This window comes from Leuciscus leuciscus, assembly GCF_965113295.1.
Source record: "Leuciscus leuciscus genome assembly, chromosome: 9".
In the NCBI taxonomy this organism is placed as follows: domain Eukaryota; kingdom Metazoa; phylum Chordata; class Actinopteri; order Cypriniformes; family Leuciscidae; genus Leuciscus; species Leuciscus leuciscus.
Window position 1 is genome coordinate 32,433,247 of NC_138733.1, and position 19,305 is coordinate 32,452,551.

The 19,305-nt window shown below is 37.2% G+C and overlaps 2 protein-coding genes and 1 long non-coding RNA gene across 3 annotated transcripts in view; 1 reads left to right on the forward strand and 2 right to left on the reverse strand.

Moving 5' to 3' along the window:
* The window catches only part of LOC309506930 (LHFPL tetraspan subfamily member 6 protein), a 76,683-nt gene extending 74,793 nt beyond the window's left edge, over positions 1-1,890 (reverse strand). The window contains exon 1 of the mRNA XM_082180973.1: positions 1,593-1,890. The gene's annotated coding sequence lies outside the window, so the exon portion shown is untranslated. The remainder of the gene's footprint in view (positions 1-1,592) is intronic.
* A 9,366-nt stretch (positions 1,891-11,256) lies between these two features.
* cog6 (component of oligomeric golgi complex 6) overlaps positions 11,257-19,305 on the forward strand; it is a 57,566-nt gene continuing 49,517 nt past the window's right edge. The window contains exons 1-4 of the mRNA XM_082180929.1: positions 11,257-11,587; positions 12,381-12,524; positions 14,917-14,988; positions 15,666-15,724. Coding sequence (XP_082037055.1) covers positions 11,432-11,587; positions 12,381-12,524; positions 14,917-14,988; positions 15,666-15,724 — 431 coding nt within the window. The 5' untranslated portion in view covers positions 11,257-11,431. The remainder of the gene's footprint in view (positions 11,588-12,380; positions 12,525-14,916; positions 14,989-15,665; positions 15,725-19,305) is intronic.
* LOC309506950 lies at positions 13,257-14,468 on the reverse strand. The gene is made up of 2 exons (XR_014208980.1): positions 13,464-14,468; positions 13,257-13,378 (listed from the first exon to the last, which is right to left on the reverse strand). It is a non-coding gene; the product is annotated as an uncharacterized lncRNA (long non-coding RNA).

Below are 19,305 nucleotides of genomic sequence, written 5' to 3' on the forward strand. Positions count from 1 at the left end.
AGTTAGATTTAAGATATTTTAAGGCATGAAGAATTTTTTTTCAAGGAAAAAACGTTTAAATATGTCATTTTGTTGATCAAAGATGAGTTTTAAGGGATAACATGATTGATTACAGGGGGACTTTGATTACGTTTTTGGACGTTCATTTACAGGACAACAGTGTTTTGCGGGCCTGAAAATGCAACAAAAAAAAATTCTGTTATCGTCTCCGTGTAAACTACAAAAACGTGAATTTGTGGAAATGCCGACATTATGCGCATTACATGTTCAGTCTATAGGCGCATAGTTTTTTTTTACAAAGTGACATCGCCATCTACTGGCCTGGCATGAATAATACAACGTTTTTGCCGATTTCACAGATCTGTGTGAATGGGGATTGTGACAACGTTTTTGCCTGTACGTGAAAAACGCAAAGGAAAAGTTTTTCGTTTTAGTACATCGTTGTCGCGTAAACGAACCCTAAGTGGACCTCGAAGGCCAGAGATGAGAACCTCTGGTATACACTATACAAATGTTCAAAAGTTTAGGGTCAGTAAGATTTTATTTTATTTTATTAAAGAAAATAATACTTTTATTTAACAAGGATGCATCAAATTTATCAAAAAAAAAGTTAAGACATTTATAACGTTACAAAATATTTCGTTTTCAAATAAAAGTTGTTCTTTGATCCAATAGATCAAAGAATCCTGAAAGAAAATATAACAGTTTCCACAAAAAAGTAAAGCAGTACAACTGTTTTCAACATTGATAATAATAATAATAAATGGTTCTTAAGCATCAAATCAGCATTATAAGGATATTCTGCAAAATACATAAAAATACAATTAAATAAAAATATGCATAAATAAATAAACAAACAAACAAGTAAATATTTCCATTCCTGTTTGTTCTCCTTAGAATACTTAAAATGAATGAATGAATGAATGTTTCATAACTGTCTTACTACAATGAAATTTAACAAATGATTTTAAGCTTCTGAAGTTTAACTTGATGTTTGTTCATCAGTTGTTATTAATAAACTTCTTTAAAACATTGCAGGATGAGTGAACATTACTCCATATAAGGCTGACTTAGGTCTCAAACATCTAATATTTACACAAAAGATTGTAGAGGGATACTAGCAGAGGAAAAGAAAAGAAAAGAAAATGTTATGTGGTAATATTTTTTATTAGTCAAAAATATTATTTGATTTGCTAAACGAATAGCTATATACAGTAAAAAAAAAAAAAAAAAAGTTTAAAAAAAGAAGCTAATTTTGAGCCTCGTCGGAATGACTTTTCTATAGCCTTTATGAATGACATTATTTAAGGGTGTTAAGGATAATTTAGCTTAATGTAATCATATTTATTATGATATGAATGTAAGTGTTTGCTATGATGGGCTACGTTAGGGGCTCAAACATCTAATATGGAGAGAAAAGAAAAGAAAAAAGGAAAAAAGTTTTTGGCAAAGCTCCTCAACAGACTGATAATCTATTAATAGCGCCAATGATATATTTATTATATAAACTCCTGCCATGCAAAAGACAAGCACGACATCATGCAAAACAGGAATATAACCATATAAAAAAACCATCTAGTGTGATAACTTACATAGATAGGCCTATATTCTGACTGGCGTGTTAATTCAAACTCCGGTCCAGCTTCATATGGGACCGTGAAGAAGAAATAAACTTTGTCCGCACAACGGGGCGCAACTCGCTATACGCGCGCAGAAAACGCGCGTTAAATCCCGTTAAATGAGGGTCTGCTGAGGTCTGCTTGCGTCTTTCTGTTTAGTTCAGTGTCACTTCTGCAGGAAAGCGCTGAAATAATCCCAGTGTCATTAATAAGAGACGCGAAGTACTGAGCAGTGTGTCCGTCTCGCTGCACTGAGCGCAGTGTGGCAGCAGTCAGACTCTCGCTCGCTCTCTATCCTACTAGAAGAAGCTCCGCCCACCGACCTGCTGCCTCAGAATCACACCGGGGCTAGTTGTCACACTTCTCAGGGTAGATTTATTTTAAAATCAGTTTCTATACAGACACATGCCTTAAAGTTTTTACTACAATTTTTTTTTCGAACATATCCTTTGTTAATGCCCAGCTGAAAAAGATGCTGATCATATATCACACACACACACACACACACACACACACACACACACACACACACACACACACACACACACACACACACACACACACACATAACTTACTGCTGGGAATGTGGTCTATATGGAATGTGGTATCACAATGGGAACATGTTTTTTCATTGATACAGATTTTTTAGACGAATACCTGCGTTTGAAAATAAAAATGAAATAGGCGTATTGTCTTAAGCAGGTTTTTTTTTTTTTACTGCAGGGACCCCCAGGGGCCACAATAGAGTACTAGGTGGTCCCTGGAAAAGTTTAGAGAAAACAAATAAAAATAAAATAGGATTATAACTAAATAAATAGATTAAAAAAAAACTGATTTAAATAATTTAAAATATTTAAGAAATACATAAATATTTATGTAGGCCTAATTAATAACAATGTAGTTAATAAATAACACTATTTAATAAATAGATCAATAATCTAACAGTAAAGTAAAAAAGACACCAAAGTTCTATTATAACATAATAGAAACCAAAAAAAATTCAAATAATATTCGAAACATGTTTTTAATAAAATTGTTTCATATAGCCTATAAATTGAGTCTTTATACATACAAATATTATCAACTTTTACATTTTCTTGAGGGAAGCTCCCTCGCACGGGGATGATCATATTTGGGTGTCTGTGGCATCTAAGAGCTGATCTATATAAATAAAGTAAAGAAAAATTAAAGTAGAACTCTCCAATATCGGTGTTTTAAATGTTTTATAGGCTTTTTTCAAACAAAATTTATACAGTAACACAATTACGAAACAAAAATTAATTCATAAAAATTTTTTACGTATCATAAAATATAAAAACCATGTGGTCAATTTAGTCTTCTCAAATATACTCTTAACAGACACACTGATCAATCTTAGTTCTATTTGTTTACAGGTGTGTTTGGGGTGGGGCTATCTGATGTAGCATACCACAGCTAGCATGAGAACAAACAAGAAAACAAATAAAATACATAAAGTTAGTAAGTAAGAAGTAGGCTAAGTAAAGTAAGTTATTTATGGTGGCAGTCTAAAATCTAAAGATTCTCTAAAGATTTGATGTCACTTCTTGCAAACAGTTGCACAAAAGCACTTGCATCAAATCGAACTAAAACCATAAAACAAACAAATAATAAAACTGTCACGGGTCTGAAAACCCAAAGAGACTTGAAACAGGAAATCTTGCACAGGAAACTCGAATACTCAGGAAGGTAGTAGGTAACATAAACACAACTAGCATTGACAATGACCGACAAAAACCTGAACCAAACAGGAAGTATTTATACACAAGGAATATGATGGGACTAAATGGGAAAAGCTGGACGAGTATTAACTGATTAGTAACCGACTAACGAGAACTAATAAAGAAACGAACCAAACAGAACATTATCGTGACAAAAACAAGAAAGTATAAAGTACAAATAAATAATTGGATTTGTTTTGTTTGTTCTCCTTAAGGCCTGTTCACATCAAGGATAGGCCTATCTATAATAATAATGATAAAGGTATAGTTCTAAAAAAATTATAATATAAAATAATAACAGAGTCCACAAGACAACTAACAATAACGATTTTTTCCAGTTGATGAACGATAAAAACCATTGACAGCCAATCAGAATCCACCCTGCTTTAAAGAGCTCTAGCATTTAAAGTGACAGACAAAACTGCAGCGTGAGATTAGAACAGAATGATTTGCGTTGGCGTGGACGCTAATATATCATTAGCCTATAGTTATATTTTTGTATATTGTTCTTGGTGTGAAAGGACGTTTAGATTTATCCATGAGAATGAGAGCAATTGTTCTGAACAGAAATGAAAGTGAATTCTCGATTGAATAATTATTGCGGGTGCAGCCTTCTGACTGAGCAGTGCAAAATAAGTCTCTGACTAAAGAGCAGCTTCTGAGAGGACAGAAGAGATGCAGCATGTGTGTGAATCTCAGGAGATGCTGGTGTAAAGTGGTGCATGCTGGAGGAGTGAACATAGCTGTGAATATTTCACAAAGACTCACATCCTGAAACACTACAGAGAGCGTAACCCTGTGCCCCACCTCTTCTCTCCTTTTAATCCCTCTGAGGAGAAATGGGCCGAAATTCAATTGTTTTTGCCCTCTGAGGTGCAATATCTGTAGTTGTTGTGATTGTTCATTGTCACTCCCCCAGGGAACTCCCTTTTCCCTCCAGCAAGGTGAAGTTAATGTTAAGGCACTGGTTTGAAGTGATTTGTGGCCCTGGACCACAAAACCAGTCATAAATCGCACTGGTATATTTGTGGCAATAGCCAACAAAACATTGTATGGGTCAAAATTATCGATTTTTCTTTTATGCCAAAAATCATTAGGATACTGTAAAGATCATGATCCATGAAGATATTTTGTATAAATGTCCTACCTTAAATATATATAGAAAAGAAAAATTGTGAGCGGATGCCGCAAAATCGCTAACAGAAATGGACAATTTTAAAGGCGATTTTCTCAAAATTTAGATTTTTTTGCACCCTCAGATACCAGATTTTCAAATAGTTGCATCTCGGCCAAATATTGTCCTATCCTAACAAACCATACATCAATGGAGAGCGTATTTATTCAACAAATCTCAATCAAAGAAAATTGCCCCATAAGACATGGTTGTGTGGTCCTGGGTCACATTTGTTGTATTTTAACAACAGTAATAAGCACAATTTGTTAAGGAATTAAATTGAAATAAAGGTGTGTCAGCTCAAAAGATCACTATGTTTTATAAAATATTAATAAACTAAAATATTCATCTGGTTAAATCCCCCCAAAAAGGAATCCAAACCACTCTCATTCTCATGGGTGTGCCAGATTTTTCCAGTTGTTTGACGGTTAAGACTTTCTGTTGACTTTAAAAAAAAAATATATATATATTGAGCTAATGTTTCTCCTTTCTCAATACAATTACAATATCTAATATAATTTACTATCCTTATATGAAGACATTTGGTCACAGTGTATAACCTGACCGACATACACACACATTTATATACAGTATTATGGGGACATACCATAACCTTCCATTGTTTTTAAGTAGTATTATTCCGGAGTACCTAATTTGGCTGGTTGTAATTGGTTGCAATCACTATGGCACATGCAGTTAGAATGCGATAAGGACTCTGACGTTTCTTCTTCAACATTAATCTCCACTATGGATAGTGTAATTGGCATAGACTCCAGCTTCACAATTTGTGGCTATATGAACCACCCAAGTACATCACAAGGCAGATATATATATATATATATCACACTGACTACCTGAGGGGACGTGACAAGATAGAGAGTGATCAGATACTGTACACTTATATTGATGTCACACATAATGATGTAATACCCTTTTCTAAGTATAGTATCAAATTACAAAACATGTATAGACTCTGCAGCTGCATTTACATCAGAATTCTTCTTCACAATGAACATTAGTTCACTCTTCTCATTTAATACAAACCTTTACTAGAACAACAAAGGTATATTGAATTTGATTCAGTTGCAATACCAGAAAAAGTAACTATTGTGCATTGTAAATTAATAAAGTGTAGATAAAGTGTATTGCAGAATAACAAAACTGGTGTGTGTAAACAAATAAACAAAACTTAAGCGACAAATGTCACTTAAGGACTGACTGCCTCACAATTGTGTGTGTGTCTGAGAGGTTATTTGACCTATGGTTGATTGTGTCTTTGGAATTGGATCATTCACTTTGTTTGGAGCATTACTTCATGACCATGTCTGTGGTTTCTGGACGATGTAAGGTCTTGGTTCACGGCAGACTTCCTTCACAACTCATTTGCCGTCATAACCACGAGGGGTTTGTATCCTGCACTCAGTTTTTACTTGTTTTGTCATAACTGTTCTTCAAGGAGAAGGTTCCAGCAAAGAGCTGTGGAGAGGCAGGGTGGTGCGGGTTTGTCTGGACATTAATCTCTAAGCTGGTGAGCCAAGCTTAGGATCTAGTGGGACATTTTGCAGATTCAGTAGGTTTAAATATCAGAGCCATCTCGTTTGGACTTTTCCATGAGTTGTTTAGCGATATGAACCGCGCGCTCCGCTAGGCCATTTGATTGAAGGTGGTTTGGACTACTGGTTTTGTGAACGAAGTCCCAGACCCTAGCAAAATCTTCAAACTCATTGTCTGTGAAGAGGGTTTGGGGTGACTCATGAACAGAGAAGTGTCTCTTTAGCTTCAGTATGACACTTGCTGAGGTCAAATTGTGGAGCTGATCGATCTCGTACCAGCCTCATTAGGAGTCGACAAGTACCAAGTATTGGTGACTATTCCACTCAAAGATGTCAGCTGCTACTGTTTACCATGGTATGCACGTTGTTTGGTGGATTCAGCTTCAGGGTGACCCCTATGTACAATTTGTGTGTATTCCAGCTGAAGTGTTTCTGGGATGACAACTTTGTGGCGTGAAACAACCGCATTGCTGGGAGAACACTGTGCAGTTTGGCTGTCCATCCTTGTCTGATTGCATTCTCGTTTATGTTCATCCATGCGTGATGGTGAGATGTTGTACACATTCATTACCTCAAAGGTGTTTTTCTCCTTAGACTGTTGCTGTACAGAAGCTTGTGGGGCTTGTGACAAGGTGTCTGCTATGTACATGCGCTTTCCTTTTTTTGTAGACTAGGGTGATGTTGTATCGTTGGAGCTGAAGCAACATTCGTTGGAGTCGGGCAGGAGTGCTGTGTATTGGACGTTTGATGATTGAGACCAAAGACTGGTGGTCTGTTTCAATGGTCACTGGTTTGCCGTAGATGTAATTGTTGAACTTGGTGCAAGTGAAAACTACAGCAAAGAGCTCTTTTTCAATTTGCGCATAGCGAATTTCAGTTTGCGTGAGGACCCATGAAGCGTAAGCAATAGTCTTACTGTCCTGCAGGCATGCTGCTCCTAAAACAAACTGTGAGGAGTCGCATGTTAAGGTGATGGGCTTGTCAACATTGTAGTAAGACAGGACAGGGGGGCATGTTAGGCATCTTCTCAAGGCATTGAAAGCTATTTAAAGATATTTAACTGAGATTAGGGATGAACTTGCCCATGTAGTTGACCATGCCAAGAAATCTCTGAAGAGCAGTGGCGTTTGTGGGCTCTGGCATTTCACTGATGGCTTTAGTCTTTGATGGATCAGCATGTAGGCCATCACTGCTGAAGACATTGCCCATATAGCTCACTTCTGTCAGTCTGAATTTGAGATTTACCAGTCTGGCCCGCTCCAGCAATCTTTCTAGGTTGTTGTTGTGCTCCATTTCTGTGTGTCCACCAACCAATATATCATCTGCTCTGACAGCATATGGGTATTCAGCAAAAATGTGTTCCATTGAACGTTGAAAAACTTAATACAGGCTGCACACAGTTCTTACCTTGGCATAGACAGCTGTCGTTTAGGGGCCACTCTTGATCTAGCAGTGAGGAATGCCACTTCAACATATCCCTCAGGGTTTTCTGGTTGTAGATACGCAACATAACCATAAGCCTTTTCTGAGGCATCACAAAATATGTGAATTTGCTGAGTACAGTTAGGAACTCTAAAATCTGCGAACTGACATAATTTCAGCAATATAGGCTTCTTCCCTTTGGGGGTCTCTTATTAAGTGATTCTCTGTGCTGCAGAGGTTAGCCATCACACCTTACTTTGTAGCTTGTAGTTTAGGCATGTGCCTTACCCTGAGAACAGGAGTGGCATAACGCTGGATCCCATTGATGTCGATCTAATAGGTTAATTGCCTCCTGGTCTTGCTTTGATCTAGTGACAAGCTTCTCAATCCTGTTAGGCAATACATGAAGTTGAAAGATTTTGGACATGTTTGAACAGCTCATTGGAGGGAGACACAATATAAATATTCAGGCACTGTAGAGTCTGAAGCTGATAATGGACAAGCTTATTTCAAAAGCACTGTCCAACCTCATCTTCACCGCAGCTGGTCAAATAGCACTGGCGTAATTGGAGTGATTAAGTGAGGATAATCAGAGCCAATTAACAAGAGTGGTTGAGCTTTGTCAAGAGCAGGAATGGGCAGTTCTCTGGGATGGCTATACTTGCTTTGTAGGGCTTTGATGGGGTAGGTATGTTCTGCCAGTTCTAGCTGATCTGCTGAGAATGCTCTGTTGATCTTGAAGACCTTTTGAGGCTGACAAGCAGGAGAAATGGAGAAGGACAATTAATTACCACGTATGACCTTCATGTCCAATCGAACTGTTCTCAATACCAGGTCCTCTGTCTTCCTACGAAGATTCAATTTCTGAGCAGCAGCCTGAAGAAAGATTGTTCACTCTGAGCCATTATCTAGAATAGCGAAGGTCTATAGCACATGCTCTCCATTGCATATGATCACTTTGGTGACTTTCAGTTGTACCTGACTGCAGCCTGCTTGTCTATCCAAGTACAGCACCTCATTGGTGGGACTGACAAGGGAAGGTTTTTCTCTGATCGGTCTATCATTGAGCTTGTGGAGTGCCTCAAGACGTCTGCCCTTACAGATTTTGCAGGTTGATTTCAGACGCCACTGTGCTGCTTGGTGGGTGTGACCACAACGCCAACATTTCTTGTTTGTTTTTACCAAGTTGCTCTTCTCTTCTTTAGTGAACTGACTAAAGTTCTGGCTCTGACTCAAGTAATGCTGGGTGTTAGAGCAATAGGGACAGTACGCCTTTACCTTTTCCTGAGGTCTAGTAGCACCTGGAGCAGACCCCTCTGTCAGTGGATTAGTGGGGGAAAGATCTGAGCTGTGAAATATGGACAATGTCTAACAAGACTTGACGTCCTTACGCCTGTCCTTCCTTTAGTCAGAGCGTTCCCTTCTTTCTCCAATAATCTCAAAGCCACTTTCTTGAATTGGCAGTTCGTATTCCAGCCTCCCTGCAAAATTTAGGAGTGTGGGGATGCGGACTCCCAAGGGATACATGTACCTCTTGAAACCAGCTCTCAGGTCATGAGGTAATGTGGACAGTAGCCTAGTTCACGTGTGCCACACTGTAGTTTGATATTACCACTTAGTTAGATTTACCTAGTTGATCTAGCATACCCATGAGCGCTCTAACCTTGAGTGCAAACTTCTTGAATCCAGTTGGATCATGACTAGATACTATAGCCTTCCACGAAGTCAGCAATATGATGCAGAGCTAACTGGTGGAGTTGTCCATACTGCTCTGCAACAGAAGCCATGGTGTCTGAATAAGGTCTCTTTGAATTTGTATAAGAGTCTGCTGTCAGAAGGGGGTGGGGTATCCTCAAACTTGAGATGATCTAGGGGGATCTGATATTTAAATCTCTCCGTGGCATCTTCAGGCAGAATATTATCCAGGGAGATCTTCAATCTGGCAAACTCTTGTGGGTCTCCCTTTGTGATATCTGGAATTGTGGGCTTAGGGCCTCAATATACTTTCTGATTCTCAGTCTTGAGCTGTTGAATGGCCTCCAATATCTCTGAGGATACATATACTGTGGTAAGGTACAGGTGTGCTCTCACATATCTGTTCAACCTGGCCAAAATGAGTAAAGTGTCTCTGCCTGAGTCCAGTTGAAGGGTCAAAGAATTTATCCGGGGGTCATCTTGGCTACCCTCTCAATGCGGTGGTACGGCTCCTGTGTCTCTGTGGGGTGAGGTGCAGTTTTAACAGCTGCTGAAGTTGTATCATTGTGCAGCAGAGAAACATCATAATCTTCCAACCAGGCTGGTGGCTGCACTCACTGTTTTGGACGTACATCAGCAGGCCTTGCTTCTCTACTTCTCTGATCAGAGGACATCTTTCACAATACCGCAGCAATTGCACATCTGGCTCAAAGGACCATATATTCTGGAGTACTTAATTTGGCTGGTTGTAATTGGTTGCAATTACTATGTCAAATCCGGATGAATGCAATAAGGACTCTGATGTTTCTTCTTCAACATTTATTCTCTACTATGGATAGGAATACTTCTGAAAGTATACATACAAAATAGTAAATAACCGAACACAAGAATAATAGTAAATAATCATGATGAAAATAGACAAATAACATTACAACCATAATAAGCAGTTACACATGCAATGTGAAGTTACACATGCAAGTAGGCTTATTTATCATCATGTAAGGATCCTGTTCATCCCATCATTAGCGCCATTCAGGCTACCTTTATGTAAACAACATGATGTGCATTTAAAGCCTAAATCCTAACACATTTATCTGTAAGTGTACAACTAAGCATATAACACTCATTGCAATGATGATAGACATGTAAACAGGTGTTGTAAACAATTATAGTATAGAGGAATACTAATTATTCATACAAGAATTGTCTGTATCGCGTTGATCTGTATCGCGTTGGATAACGATCTATGATGTTAATACTTTCGGTTCACGGTAAATTATCTTCCACTCAAACAGTAACAATACACAAATAAACATGCGGAATAACAATAAGAACATTGAAACTTGCTTTTAGCTGCACGCACAAACTCGGTTATGCACTCTGTGGAGAAACTCATAGCTCTGCACTCGAAACTTCCTGATGCAAAACACCTACTTATTTCCTATGGGAGGAGTTGTCTACAGGTGGTGCTAAAGCTCTGTTTGTTTAAGCTGTCAGTCAGACCAATCACTGTATATTATTATGTGCATGATGACAGTCTTTCATAACAAGTATAGTTGTCTATAATTACTACAGAAAAATATATTTAAAATATAATAATAATAGGCTATTATTATTATTATTATTATAGGCCTATATCATTATATTAATGTAAAAATATATTTAAAAATATATGTTAGACTCTTTTTAAATATTTATTTTATAAATATATTATGTTAAAATATCTTAAAATATTTCAAACATTATTGAGCTTATTTATTAAGTCCTCCATGAAATCAAAAACACAGACTTATCCGTGCACATCATTTTTGTTCAGCCTATTTTTTAATTCATTTGATTAATTTGCCCAATCAAAATAACTCCCCCTCCCTCTTGCAGCGAAATATTTCCTCTCTGATGACGTGTTTACTGACACTAGGGCGGGGCAACCTGTCACTCACATGATGATCCAATCAATTCCCGAAGGACACAATCAAGTCCCGCCCGACATTTTTCTCTTGTTCCGTTTTTCTCCGATACATCACATCTTTTAACTTCCGTTTCATGCCGACTTTAAACATTTTCCTTCAATGACAACCTCAAAAGACGAGAGTCTCATTTCTGGAGATATTATTGTTCAGCACAAATGTCAAAAAGCACGACTTGGGACGCGGAACTAAAGCATTCAGTACTTGTTGCAGTGGGACGTTTTTCTGGTTACTCAAAACAGCTTCCTGGAGGTTGACGTGGATGTTGATGATGGCAGAGACTAAAGCAGAGCTGTCAACTGATGCTTCAAGCCTTCACATCTCTAACAGCAGCGGGAATGTGTCCTCCTCGCAGACCAACAACCCTCTGTCCAGAAAACTCAACAAGATCCTGGAGACCAGGCTGGATAATGACAAGGTCTGTGTGTGACGGTCAGCTTGCATTAGCTATTAGCCTCGCAGTGCACCTGTCACTACTCTTTATAAGAATGATTCATAATAAAACTTCTGTGTCATATTAATGTTATATTAAATAACATACTCTTTTTTCTTAAAATAAATAGCCATGATGCATTCTTGGTTTAAACAGAGATAATAAAGCTGAACAAAGATAGCACCAAAAGTACCAACATTTCATTTCAAGTGGTGTAACGTTACTCTATATGAAATTGCCTACGTTACCATGTTATAATATGGTAAATCTATGGTACTTGAAAGTAAAATATACTGACATTTATGTACTATGGTATTTAAAAATAAAAATAAATTAATACTTGTATTAAACAAGGACACATTGAATTGATCTAAAGTGACAGCAAACATTACTACATTGTTACAAACTTTCTATTAATCAATGAATTACAATATACTGAAATAGAAAACACAATTACTGATTTTACTGAATTTTAATTGAAGAAATGCAGCCTTGGGGAGCATAAGAGACTTCTTTCAAAAACATTTAAAAAATCTAAATAAAATAACTTTGAAACTATTTCATATCAAAAGACCATTGCATTTCCATACCATCACTACTGCACTGCCACAGTATATTTGAAGAAAGTTTGCAGATTAGACATATTGCTTTGGTACTTTGTAAGTCATCTGATGTCTCTAGCCATGATCTTCATGTCGTATGGGTTGTAGACAGGATGCAGTTGATAAACAATCAGCAATGAAGGTCTTGTTGACTCATTTATTTTCTGTATTTCTAGGAGATGCTGGAAGCGTTGAAATCTCTCTCCGTGTTTTTCACTGAGAACAGTCTGAGAACCAGGAGGAACCTGCGGGGAGACATCGAGAGACGCAGCCTGTCCATCAATGAAGAGTTTGTACGGATGTTTAAAGAAGTGACGGAGGTAAATTCACAGGCAGAGCATAAGCAGTTGGAAGCTCATTATAGGTTTATAGGTGCAAAAATATATATACACCATATATATATATATACATATATTTTAAGTTGACAACCATTTCTTTGAGGCAGCTCAGACTAAAACAATCCAAAACTATTACATTACAGAAGCTGCCTGTGGTGCTTTTTTATGATCTGCCATCTCACAGTGTACATTATATTTTAAAGGGGTCATGACATGGATTTTTTAAAATTATTTTAATATGTTCCTTGAAGTTTACTATGGAAGCTTGTTTCCGCCACAGAGTGAAAAATAAAAAAGGTAATTGCGACTTTTTAATCTCACAATTCAGACTTTTTTTCTCACAATTGCGAGTTTACATCTCACAATTCTGACTTTTTATCTCAGAATTACGTGATATAAAGTCGCAGTTGCAGGTTATAAAGTCAGAATTATGAGATATAAACTCGCAATTGCGAGAAATATACTTGAAATTCTGACTTTTTTTCTCAGAATTGCATGTTTATATCTCGCAATTCTGACTTTATAATACGCAATTGGGAGTTATAAAGTCAGAATTGCATGATATAAAGTCGCAATTGCGTGTTATAAAGTCAGAATTGTGAGATATAAACTATTCTGAGGTAAAAAAAAAATTTTTTTAAATCCGTCTTTTTTTCCTTAGAATTGGACTTTATATCTCATGATTCTGAGAAAAGATGTCATAATTGCGAGATATAAACTCGCAATTATATGTTATAAAGTCAGAATTGCGAGATATAAAGTCGCAATTGCGAGAAAAAAAGTCAGAATTCTGACTTTATAAGACGCAATTGTGACTTTATTTCTCGCAATTCTGACTTTATATCTCGCAATTCTGACTTTATATCTCGCAATTCTGACTTTATAACACGCAGTTGCGACTTTATATCACGTAATTCTGACTTTATATCTCGCAATTCTGAGAAATAAAGTCAGAATTGCGAGATGTAAACTCGCAATTGTGAGATAAAAAGTCGCAATTATCTTTTAAAATGTTTTATTGTGTGGCGGAAACAAGCTTCCATAGTTTACTTATAATGTTTTAAAGTTTTTTGCACAAAAAACAAATAGATATTTGGAAAAAACTATTATTTTCAACCCTCAACCATCTCTGTCTGAAATGATCCATTTTTAAGACGCGGCTCCTTTAAGGCTCGTCAGTAAACGGCCACTGTTATGATTGGCTAACGTCAATGCATGGGGAATTGTATCAGCGCCCACTCGCTATTGCACGCGAGCAAGTGTTTTTAAGAATCATTTACTTACGGTTTGTGATGCAGCCGCTGTCAGATCCAATGAAATTGACTGCTTCAATCATCTGTCAACAAAAGTTTATTTGTGAACTCTCCGTTACACTGTGCCTCGTTTACAAAACAGTCTGCAGTCAAATTCTCTGAACAAACATATAATCTGAACATATAATCTGAACGCGTATCTATTCTGCACACTGTATCCAGTGATTATAATTGGTTCTATTCGCCTTTGATGCAATGCGGCACTCGCATCCGGTGTAGGCAAACGTCAGCTGTTAAGTGACTGAACGCCAATGGGCGCCAATATGATGCGATGATTTATCCTAATTATTCGCCAGTGTTGCTCTGGAGGCAGGCATATGCCCATATTTGCACGTGTGACGTCACAGATCCTTGCAATATCAAAACAAGCTTTTCGAGCTTGATTAAATAAATGCTTTGTTTATAATGACGAGGATGTTTTAAGCTATGAAACTTGCAGGATGTTTTAATGGTACAAAGACCTCTTATATGTCAAAAGATCAAGGCAAATTTGATTTTCATGACCCCTTTTAAATTACAATGTATATTTATAGATATTTTATAGAATATAGATTTCCAAAAAATTAAAATAAATAATAGAAGTTAATTCAGCAAGGAACTGAACAAAAGTGACACTTAAGACATTGTTAAAAAAAATATATAAAAAAAATTTATATTATATAATATTTCAAATAAATTCTGTTCTGTTGAACACTCTATTCATCAAAGAATCCTGGGGGAAAAATCCATCAACTTATCATATTAGAATGATTCATGAAGGATCATGTGACACTGAAGACTGGAGGATTTAAAAATGTTTACATTTAAAAGAAAAAAGAAAAAAAGATTTTACAATATATTAAAATAGAAAATGTACTTTAAATTGAAATAATATTTCACAGTATTACTGTTTTCAAATGTTGCTGTTCTTCTTATTATAAATTCTTATGGATAAAAGCTTCTGATTAAATGTAAATGTGATTTACACAATAAACTTTGCTTCATTTGCACATAAGCTCCTTACCTTCTGCTGCTGTGTAGGACTCCTCTTCAGAGATCTTAAGTGTGTCTTTCTTCTTCAGGAACTAGAGAGCGTTCATGAAGATGTTCAGGCCATGAGCTCCTGCTGTGAAGAAATGACCAACAGGTTAAAGGTAATCATGCATGTTTGCTTTCAGATAGTTACAATCATCATCTGACTTTTGTTGCTTTATATCAATATCTATTGGCTTTTGAGGTCATCTATATACCAGTGTACTCCAGAACTTTGACAAAATAAAAGTTTAAAGTCCCCCTGTAGTCAATTTTATCCATTAAAATTCATCTTTGACCATCAAAATTACATATTTGAACGTTATTTCCTTCAAAAAAATGTCTTCATGCCTTAAAATATCTTATATCTAACTCTACACCCTTGCCTCATTTAGTATACGCGGTTCTATGAATATGCAAATGAGCCCCGCCTCCCCTCACTCACACCAGCTCAGAGATTCACTCGTTGACGATCACTCGTTGATCTGATTGGTTACAAGGTAGTTTGTGACGTCAGAAACACCAGCGATTGCAAACCGTGTTTTTGAGACTGTCTTTGGTTCACTGCAGTTTTAAGGAGAAAATACTCAGCAATGATGTTGACTTGTGAATTTGCACATGGTTTGTCTCAAAGCATATTAAAAACACCACAAGACATATAAACAACACTAAAATTTAGATTTTCAACACAGGGGGACTTTAAAAGCAATTTCAAGAAGATATTAGAATCTGCAAAGTTGATGGACCAACATGCTTTTTTTCCCCCATAACCCAGCTCTCATGTTCTGTTTGTCAACAGGCAGCCAAAGAACAAACCCAGGACTTGATTGTGAAAACCAACAAACTTCAAGGAGAGAAGTGAGTCTGATATAATGCTCTGCAGTGTTTGACTGATATGAGGTTTTCAATAGCTGGAGAGCTGGCTTGCCGGTGGCATATATTGAAGCAATATCAAAAGAAAAAGAGTGGCGATACAATAAAACATCCCAGTGGCACTAAATATCATATGGAGCCTGTGGTGTAACAACATATTGTGTCACAGTGTATCGCAATACAAAGATGCAACATGTATCATGGATCGTGACAAAATGTATTGTGTACAGTTCACACAAAATAAAAATGTAGACAGATTTCCTTTAGCATCAAATATGGTAAAGGACAGACGTTTAAGCGTCCATGTTTATTCATTATTGTTAATAAAATAAAATAAAAATGCATTTTATAATATCATATAATATATACAACTTTTTAAACCGAGGTCCTGACTCTCTGTGGTCATTAAAAATCCCAGGATGTCCTTCGAAAAAGATTAGGGATGTGACCCTGGCATCCTGGTCAGATTTGCCCCTTGGCCTCCGTCCATCATGGCCTCCTTATCATCCCCATACACTGATTGGCTCTATCACTCTGTCTCTTCTCCACCAATAAGCTGGTATAGTGGGTCGTTCTGGCGCACTATGGCTGCCGGCGGATCATCCAGGTGGATGCTGCTCATTGGTGGTGCCGTGGTGGTTCAGGAGGAGATTCCCTCCTTCTATTTAAAGTGCTTTGAGTGCAGAGAAAAGCACTATATAAACTAAACAAATTAATGTTTCCAAGCTTGTCTAAGGAAAGGATTCATTAAACTCAGAGTGGGAAAGTTATTGTCCCTCAGACTTAGAACATGGTAAAACTGATTTTCACTTTAAGTATGCCTGGTGTTTTAGGGAAATGTCATGTATTAAAATAAATATAATTTGCATATAGGGGCTGGCGACATACTGGGTCGACCCGATTAACCGGTAGAAATTTGTCGGTTGTCTGTTTCTCAGCGCTGTCAGAGAGACGCACTCAAATGAAGCCACTGCTTATAAAGCACTTGAGAATTAAACTAAATGCTTTTTGTCGACCAATTGGGCTTGAACGGTTAAATACACAAGTTTATGTGTCAAAGTGACCATGATCTTTGCAAGTAAACGCAGTCATTTATGTCTTAAGTGAACGTAAACAGTACATTGAATCCGTGCAGTCAGTAGAAGACACTTTCTACCATTGCTATTTTCTCAGTTTCTATGCTCTGACGTTTGCTCCTAAATGTTCTGTAATTTAATTGTACTCTTGTTTTTGTAGTTATTGAATATCCAGCCCTGCTACCAGAACGCCACAGTGTGCTATTTCTGGTAAACATCAGAAAGTTGGACTATTCTTAGCAGCAGGGCAGCCTTTCAGAGCAGATGACGACAAGACTGCGGTCTCATTTCCATTTATACATCAGAGAAATCTGAAAGAGTGTGCACATGTTCACCGCTGAGCACTGTCATGTCCATCTTTTGATGAGGTCAATGAATCATTCATCGTCTTCTGCTGGAAAGTTTAATCGCTGCTATAGTGCAGTTTTGCATTTCCAATTAATATTCCCTTTATCTGTTTTGCTGCTTGCTTTGAATGCAACTGATTACAAGCTAGCCGCTGATAACAAGACAATGCGATACTCTAAAGTTAATAATGACACGGAGAGAAGAGGATTCTGGTATATGCGACTGTGTTCCTTGTTGACTTGATTGGTCGAACCAAATCCTATCAGGGAATTTGGCTCTTGGTCTGAGACTCAAGGTGAAGGCACAGAATGATAAATCGAGGCTCTAGATTCAGCGTATCTTGTACTACCTGTGACCCACAGATCAGGTTTATGGCCCTCACTGGTGAAATGTGCTTGTTTATGACCATTGAGAGACTGCCAGTGAAAGTCATTTGAGTGGAATTGATTGAAGAGAGGGCTGACGGTGCATTGACTCTGCTGGGCTTTCGGTGTGCGAAGTGGTGGACCAATGAGATGCGGAGGGAGAGAAACAAATAGCAGTGAGGTACTTTGCTGTCGGCTTTCCATGGGCAGCATGTACATGTCCACTGGTGCAGAGCTGAGTGGGTGTTTTCTGTTCAGTCTCTATTGGAGCTGAGCGGAAGGGCTTATGCAGGGGATTGTGGGATTGACGGTGGAGTGTTTAGAAATGTCAACTACATTCAGTTGTGACAGTTGCTGTGAGGCAGTGATTTGGGTTACACTTTATTTTAAGGTGTCATTCATTGTTACAGTGTAATTATATATTTAAGTATTGAGTAATATTAATTAACTACATGTACTTGCTCTAGGGTTTGGTTGAGGATTAGTTGCATGTAATTATGCATAATTTACTGGTATTACTATGGTAAGTACATAACAAGGATGCTGTAAAATAAAGTGCTACCGGGATTTGTATTATGTTTGTTTGCTAATAGTGCTGCAGATTCTGGAGGATTTAGTCCTAAGCACATTTTTACATATTGCTACTTTTTATTTTATTTTAAAATACTCTACAAGCAACTCACAGTTGATTCCAGTTTAGTCTGGCATTAACGCACACACACACACACACACACACGCACACGCACACGCACACGTTTGTGATCTAAGATTTTTCGTTTTTGAAAGACAACTGCATTTATTTGATCAAAAATACAGTAAAATCATTGTGAAATATTATTAAAATTTAAAAGAACTGGTTTCTATTAGAATATATTTTAAAATATAATTTATTCCTGTGATGACAAAGCTGAATTTTCAGCATCTCCAGTCTTCAGCATCACATGATCCTTCAGAAATCAGCCTAATTTGATGATTTGCTGCTCAAGAAACTTTTCTTAAGGATTTTTTTCAGGATTCTTTGATAAATTGAAAGTTTAAAAGAAAATCATTTACAGAATAATTTCTCTATATTTTTATTTGTGAGAATTTATAGAATAGAAATCATTTGTCTTTACTGTCCCTTTTAATAAATGTATTGTGTCCTTGCTATATAAAAGTAGCAACTTCTTTAACTTTAAATAAAATCGAACAGGCTCAAACTTTTGAACGTTTTGAACGTGTATATAAAATATTAATATAGCACGGAATGAAATATAAGTATATTTATAGTTGACAAGTTTATTCATCTCTCCATTTTTTTTTTTTTTTTTTTTTCCTGTTGAGTTTACCACAATCCGCATTGTGGATTGAATCCTATGTGAGGGGAAAAGTGTGATGCTGTCTGGTGTTGGAAGTCAACATAACTTTTGGAACAAACTTCACGCCAGCCACGGGCTTATGATGTCTCAGTAGGTTGGGAACTCATTAGGCTTTGGAAAAGAGGCGCAGACTTCAATGAGGATGGGGAACATTGTGAAGACGGAATGAGATCTTTTGATTAAGACATGAACTGACTGAGAGATGGAAGTTCAGAGGTTTGTGTGATTAAACGAGTCTGAGATTGGAAGAGGAAATAATCCTGTTGTTTTAGAAGTGAGAGTCCACCGTATCTCTGACCTTGTGGAACGGCCCTTGGTTTTGGCACCAGAGGAGATGCTGACAGCTGTGATGGACAGCTGGCGTCTCCACGCTCTGCTGCCATCAACCCTGTACTCGTCCGGCAGGAGAGTTTGTCTGA